We start from the raw sequence: 7,130 nt of genomic DNA, 5'->3' as shown, positions 1-7,130 counted from the left end.
TTTAATTTGCTATTTGAGAGCTTACAAGCCTATTTATCATTATAGAGATTAAATAGCTAGGGCGTTAGGATCACTTCTTCTTCAGGGCAGGGAAGGCTACGCAGTACGCAGGCTACTGTCCCGCAGCTGCTGCCTCTCTGTTACTCCGGTACTGCACATTACTCACGAGACGTTGTAAAAAAAAAATGTGTGGGGGGCGAACGCACTAACCACTTCGCCAACGCCACAGTCACCCCCGCCGTGCGAGCCGGATCAGAATGTCTGGCCGGCCGGATGTGGCCCGCGGTCCACCAGTTGATGGTCACTGCTCTACAGTCTCCTAAAGAGATGGGGGTGTGGCGAAACCCACATGATAAGGACAGGAAATTGAATATAGAAATTCTCCCCTACCATCTGTTAGTTTTTCATACATTTTCCATCCTAAAAAAACATACCATTGTGGGGGAAATACAGATGAAAACCATAACATTTAGATATTTAATATCAGCACATAATACTGTATGTGGGGAGGATCAATCCTAAAATAGCAGCTCTTTCCTGTATAAATCCACATTTCTTACACCCTTAGGACCATAATACAGACCATATGGATGGGACTGTCTGCGTGAATGTGTGTGTGCTTGTGTGTTTGAGCAAAAGAACATTTCCATTATCCAGCCTTCTTACGGTCATCAGGAAGATGTGTTTAACAGAGTGAAAGATAACAGCACGTCTGTCAATTGTCAGCCTGGCAGATGGGTGGCAGCGGCAGGAAAAGCTCATTCCTTCCCATCTCTGTGACGCACCACAATCAGGAGTGTATCTGCAGGTCACGCAAAGAAGCTCAGGAATGAAGGACAGTTGTGTAGTGGGATGAGGGTTCAGGTGACGATGAGTAGAGTTATTTGAAGAGTTGTTATTAATCTGATCAGAAAACATCTACCAGCCCCTTGACTCCATGTTGGTAGCAGTGAAAGTGAGTACCGTGTATTTACAAAGTGGCTTTGGGAACCATTGTCACTAGGTGGTGAACAATGCAAACGTTAACAAAAAAAGAGAAAGTAAAACAGGAAATAGCAATAAAAAAACCTGTTAAATCTTCACTGAATGCAACATTATAGGACAAAGTGCATAGGAAACAGGTGGGTTTGCTTCTTAAAACTACTGACTGACAGTGTTTTTTACAACTAGGAAAAGATGGATTTAAGGGTGAAAGCCACAGCTGCAACAGTCACATTTACTTCCAGATTTAAAGGCTTTATTGTCGTAAATCTCAGGCACCTCCAACAATGCTAGACACAGTATACCCAATACATAAAAATAAATAAAAAAGGGCGAGATTGATTTACTGCAGGAACATAATATTGCAATAATAAATGCAGGAATAATTACAATATATAACAAATGTCATAAGATAAAACAGAGTGTTAAATGACATATACCTTACAGTAGTGTTTTTTAAGTTTTAAGCCAACATTTTGGTCTATAGGTCAATAAACTTAAATGATCTCAGCGAGGGAACATAACAATTCAGAAATGTAAAGTGGGGCCAGCCCTTGTTGTGCCTTATAGGTACATTAAAACAACTATGATTATGCATTTCTGTGGGTAACCGATTGCATTGTACGTTCTAGCTTCTGCATTTTTTAAGTAGAACTTCTTGTGCCCAGACACAGTCAATTTACCAAATTAGGAAGTAAACACAAAACATTTCAGCAAGCATTAGGGAACAAGAATGCTTTTTTTGTACTACTGTGTTGTGACACAGTCAGTTCTGTATCATTCCTCCTTTATCATTAAGGCCTCACACCTCATTGCATTTCCATTTCAATGTGGACGAATATCGTTTAATAGATACATCCTGTTACATTCAACGATATCAACAGAGCCTAGATGTATTTTGTCATAAAGAAATGGTCAAGCTTGCAGAACTCCACCATTTACAAAGCAAATAAACAAATGAGGAATATCAACCCTGGAGCACCCACCCAAACAAAATAGCGCTTCCACAAGGAAGAGGCTACAGGACAGTGTTTACAAAATCCTCATTAAGGAAGTTGTGAGATAACACACGCTCATGTGCCTCACACAAAGTTAAAGGCACGCACATGCACGCACACACACACACACACACACCAGCAAAAGAGACCATAAGCACTGAGCAATGCAGAGCCCACCATATCATAGATAAGGGACAAAAAGAAAGAGCTGGGAAGAACAGAGCAGAGCACAGAGAGACCGAGACAGGAGAAGACACAACAGAGATGACTCGGACGGACAAAGCCAAGCCCTGGCCACCCTGTCACCGGAACTGCAACCCTTTTGCAAAGGACATCAAAAGGTGTGCATGAAATAAATGCTGTGAGATCTGGAAGAGAGCAGTCAGTGCGAGGGTCAACACCACTAACGTCTACTGACAGGGATCTAGACCTTTCTTTGCCTATAGATGAACTGACCACAATTTCGATTAACATTTGGATTAAGGCGTTCAGAAAACACAATTATTTTTGTTTTACTGGTGCCTCAGTTTATCTAACCCCAAAGGGCATAAAATAGAAACTTGCAGATTTTCCCATGGCGAGCATTTGGGTCTCTCAACTGGGAACGATCTGCAGCTCCAAGACTTTGCTGGTGCTGTTTTCCATCCTGCTGCTCCAGGGGCTCTGTGGACTGAGCAGCCCTATCTCCAACACCAATCAGAGGCATCGGGCAGACGGGCATGGAGGGGTGGTGGATACATCACTGATGGAGCAGGACAACAACATAAGCATGCAGAGCCTGTTGCAGAGCCTGAAGGAACAGTTTCTGCGGACTTTTAATCTGTCTGGCTTGGATCCTCAGCCCCTGCCTCCTGGAAGCACAAGGGAAGAGCCACCTGAGTACATGATGGAACTCTACAACCGTTTCGCTAATGACCGCACTGCCATGCCCACTGCCAACATTATCCGCAGCTTCAAAAATGAAGGTAAAGATCCAGTGCTCCATTTGATAATGCCCCTGTTGATCAAATAGATTGAGTCAATTTAAGAGCCACCTTTTACTTCTTCGTTGCTGCCATGTATTATTTATTTTCCCCATCACACATAGTAAGATACTTAGAAAAAGGGTCTTCTTGTGTATGTTAAGTTTTTAATAGATTGAAGCTTCAAGCTTGTACGAACTAACATTTTGTTTTAAATTCCAAGCCTTAGTCATGACCCTGTTCCTTATTAGTTCTCAGTGCAAAGCAATGTCCTTGCACTGATAAGTATGTCAAAACATGTCAAAAGTATTACTCTGAAATGGAACTACTTCCAATTACATAAATATCATTGTTTAATCTTTTCCAAATGCGGATGAAATTGAGGATGAAATTAGGTTAGGACATTTTTGCAAAGCTGAAAACCTTATTAAAGAAACAAAATAAACCAAAGCTCAACTTTGACAATGTATTTATCTTCCCTAGATTCATCTCCTAGTGGTGTGGGTGTTGGAGGAGTGAGGCGTCACCCACTACTCTTTAATGTGTCAGTTCCCCATCATGAACGCATCACAGCGGCAGAGCTTCGCCTCTACACACTTGTCCAGACTGACCGCCACCTCTATGCTGGTGTCGACCGAAAGGTGACGATATATGAGCTGGATTCGCATATCGTGGATGACAACATGACTGATAACAATACTTTGAGAGGAGATGTATTGAAAGAGGACGAAGAACGGATAGAGCTGGTGGAGTTGGCTTCACGGCAGGTCTACGGCACCGATAACGGCTGGGAGGCCTTTGACCTCACTGCTGCTGTTCAACGTTGGCGTAATTTGGACTATGGCACCACGCATCGGTTGGAGGTGCACATTGTAAGCATGGCTAATGAGGAAAATGTTCAAAGCATGACAGAGGACAACAAAGACGGATTTGAAGGGGATATGAAGATCGACACCAGCCCTGAGGAGAAACACAAACCTTTGCTGATTGTTTTCTCTGATGACCAAAGTACCGATCACCGGGATGACAAACGCGAGCTGAACGAGATGATCGACCACGAAACCTCAAACATGGTTCTTCAAAATGACTTGGGCCTGAACGATCTGTGGGGGGAGCTGGGGAAGGATGAGGGGGATGAAGAATCAGAGCCAGATGAAGAGGACCTAATCCAAATGCGCTCCAATCTGATCTACGACACGGCATCTCGCATTCGTCGCAATGCCAAGGGAAACCACTGCAAGAAACAATCTCTGTACGTAGAGTTCAAGGACATTGGATGGGACAGTTGGATCCTCGCCCCGACTGGTTACGATGCCTTTGAGTGCACTGGCGTTTGTTCATTCCCACTGACAAAGCATGTCACGCCCACAAAGCATGCCATAGTCCAGACTCTGATCAACATCAACAGCCCTCAGAAGGCTGCAAGGGCTTGTTGTGTGCCCACCAAGCTGGACCCCATCTCCCTGTTGTACTTGGACGACACAGGCATAGTCACCTACAAGTACAAGTTTGAGGGCATGGCGGTGGCTGAGTGTGGCTGCAGATAGTCCATGGTTTGAGGGAGTTTTACTCATCGTAAAGTCTTACAATAAGAGGAAAGACACAACAATAAACTGAAAAGAGAGGTTAGCCAAAAATGTCTGGCAAGAATCTCTGCACGAGTTACTTAATGAGACTGGAATCGTTCATTCACTATTTATGAAACTATGTGCGCTCTTAAATTAATGATTGTGGAAAATGTTTGTTTTAAACAGCTTAACAGAAACAGACAGAATGAAGACAGTCTGCTGCGGATCAACAGTCAACATGTTGCCGGTAGGGATGCCAAGGTGCGTCGTCATAGAAAGGAAATGCACAAGATTTCACAGCCTACAGTCAGGCGGCCTGGTGGGAACCAGCGGGCCATTCATCCCCCTCCCTCTCTTTTCCACTGACATCTGTCTTCCTCTCCACTTATCTCTGGCCTCCCCACTCGATGCAAACACTAATCAGCACTTCATGTGTCCTGGCGCAGTGGAATGACCCCCCCTGAGGCAACCTGACAAGACATGAACTCTGCGGTCCGACCTCCTGCCTCCTGCAGCCTCCTGATACGTAGGCGCTGTGCAAGGGCTCCTAGTGGCAGGGTTATCTACCCCAATGCTGTTTCCCACTTCACATGCCTCTTTTCCACTCCCCCGAGCTACAGCGATAGCAAGGTGTGGGGGGTTGAGAAACAACACTCAATTTGGAGAACTGAACGGCATTCTGGGCAACTTTTAAGATGGTGGGATGGGGGAGTCGGACAGGACATAGGGGCAGGGGTTGTTCACATTCCTGGGCAACAAACAATCTGAACTGCAACTCTGTAATATAGCAATGTGCCGCCAACATATCTCCAACTCATCATTTGACCCTTCCATCACTTTTATGGTAAATTGCCTTATTTGGACAGTTATTATCTGCCGGCGAAACTCAAGAGTGGACTTGGGGGCACCTAATTATGTGACCGTAATGGATACAACCCGAAGGAAATGCAGTCACAGAAATACTTTGTTTAAAAGACTTTCGATACCTCTGCTGCTTGTGTCAAATAACACTATTTATTGTTCTAATTTATTATTATTTTTACAACAGAGTAGATAACTTTGTATGTACATTTGTAAGTTACTTAATGTTAAGAGGTTATTTTATCCGTGTCAATGCCTTTGCAGAAAAAGGTTGAATTCTGTTGGGAAGAGAAATGGTAACAGTTTCTTAAAACAATAAATATTTAACATATCCAACATGAACAGTCTCCTTAACTGTGAACTAAACCCTGATCCCTACTGTTTCTTTAAAGGAAATCACCCTAGAAATGTCATTATCTAACATCAAGGTAAATGTTAATATTGTGGGTCAAATGCCACGCTAATGTTGTTTTTCAGTTATTTTTTCCACATTATCAATCATAGCATCTTGTCCTGTCAACTTTCCTTTCTATTATTTGAAAAAGAAGCTGATACAATGCATTGCTGACATTCAGATCATTTAGTCCGACAGTATCAGCTCACAGGTCATAGTTCATACATGACACACAAACAAAGAACCATGGGAAACTGAGTGGAGTGGCTCGCTAATGAACAACATGGATGGCTGACAGCTAGCAGATGCAGACAGCTTTGATGGAAAACCTGTTCGCAAAAGGGAAAATGTGAACGAAAAACCAAAAAAATATCCAGTATCTGCTTCAGTTTCCCCAGTTTTTTCTATGAAAGTGAACTAGCTTGTAAGGGCATAGTGTTTTTCCTTTTGTGTACCAACATACATTGAAGATAAATAAAGATTCAGATCAGATTCATGCTCTGAAATGTGTAAACTATCTTGTTAAGAATGTGGGTCATAGAAATACTTATTAAAAGTGTGATGTCTTTGCTCTGTCTGGTAAATTACAATGCCAAAGCAGAATTAAGGTTGAATAGGATAAAGATGAAGATAGACATGACGTTTTTTGTTGACATATTGGGAAGTATGTTCAAGCTTAGTTTAACATAACAAACAAAACCAGGATAAAATAGCAGATTTAGCATTGAAAAAGGGTTGTTTACATTATTTAATGCTCAAATAACATCATTTTAGATCTGTCTTTTGTAATTCTGTATGTCTGAAATACTTTTCAACATTATCTTTATGAAGAACAACAACCTACTAATTAAAAATGGTGTTGTTTTCATGTTTACATTCCTACTGTAGCTTTACAGGTCAGACAAAGTGAATGTAAGTAAGCGGCTTCTCAAAAAAGGTTTCTTTATAGGTAACTGTAGGGAGACTGACTAATGGGCATGTTGTGAATACCTTGTTAAAGCCTTAAAGCTACAGTAACTGTCTGCTAGCTTGCACTTTTTCATCTAACTTTCAGCCATAAAGCCAATAAGTAGATTTTATTTAAAAGGATTGTGCAACCCATGGCCAATTCAGTCAAAAATGTTAGGTTAAAGGTGGGATAAATATAACTTATGCAATCATAAAACAATGTGTATATTGTTAGAACATGATGATAATGTAACACATCTGCTACCTCTTATTTGCTGCTGCATATGCACTGATTTCCCATACAGTCAAACAATATGTGTTGTAGCTCAAGCAGCAGTTCTGGAAACTTCTGGAAATCTTCCTTAAAAAAGTATTTGGCAGCAGCTCACTAATGACAAGTGCAGTGAGATGTTTCAGA

At 42.0% G+C, this 7,130-nt stretch overlaps 1 protein-coding gene across 1 annotated transcript; it reads left to right on the top strand.

Annotated features, from left to right (window-relative positions):
- Window positions 1–502: 502 nt before the first annotated feature.
- Window positions 503–6,256, top strand: bmp10 (bone morphogenetic protein 10). The gene is made up of 2 exons (XM_034148813.1): window positions 503–2,944; window positions 3,425–6,256. Exons 1-2 carry the CDS (start codon window positions 2,554–2,556, stop codon window positions 4,486–4,488), a joined length of 1,455 nt encoding a protein of 484 aa, XP_034004704.1. The 5' UTR covers window positions 503–2,553; the 3' UTR covers window positions 4,489–6,256.
- Window positions 6,257–7,130: the final 874 nt, after the last annotated feature.

This window comes from Trematomus bernacchii, unplaced genomic scaffold, assembly GCF_902827165.1.
Source record: "Trematomus bernacchii unplaced genomic scaffold, fTreBer1.1, whole genome shotgun sequence".
Taxonomy (NCBI): domain Eukaryota; kingdom Metazoa; phylum Chordata; class Actinopteri; order Perciformes; family Nototheniidae; genus Trematomus; species Trematomus bernacchii.
The sequence above is the reverse complement of the archived record's forward strand: the minus strand, read 5'-3'. Positions and strand labels throughout refer to the sequence as shown.

Excerpts from the sequence above, each read along its gene's own strand:
- bmp10 (XM_034148813.1), top strand. The coding sequence starts at position 2,554 with ATGGCGAGCATTTGGGTCTCTCAACTGGGAACGATCTGCAGCTCCAAG. Across the intron at positions 2,945-3,424 it reads CCGCAGCTTCAAAAATGAAG|ATTCATCTCCTAGTGGTGTG; the intron begins GTAAAGATCCAG and ends TATCTTCCCTAG.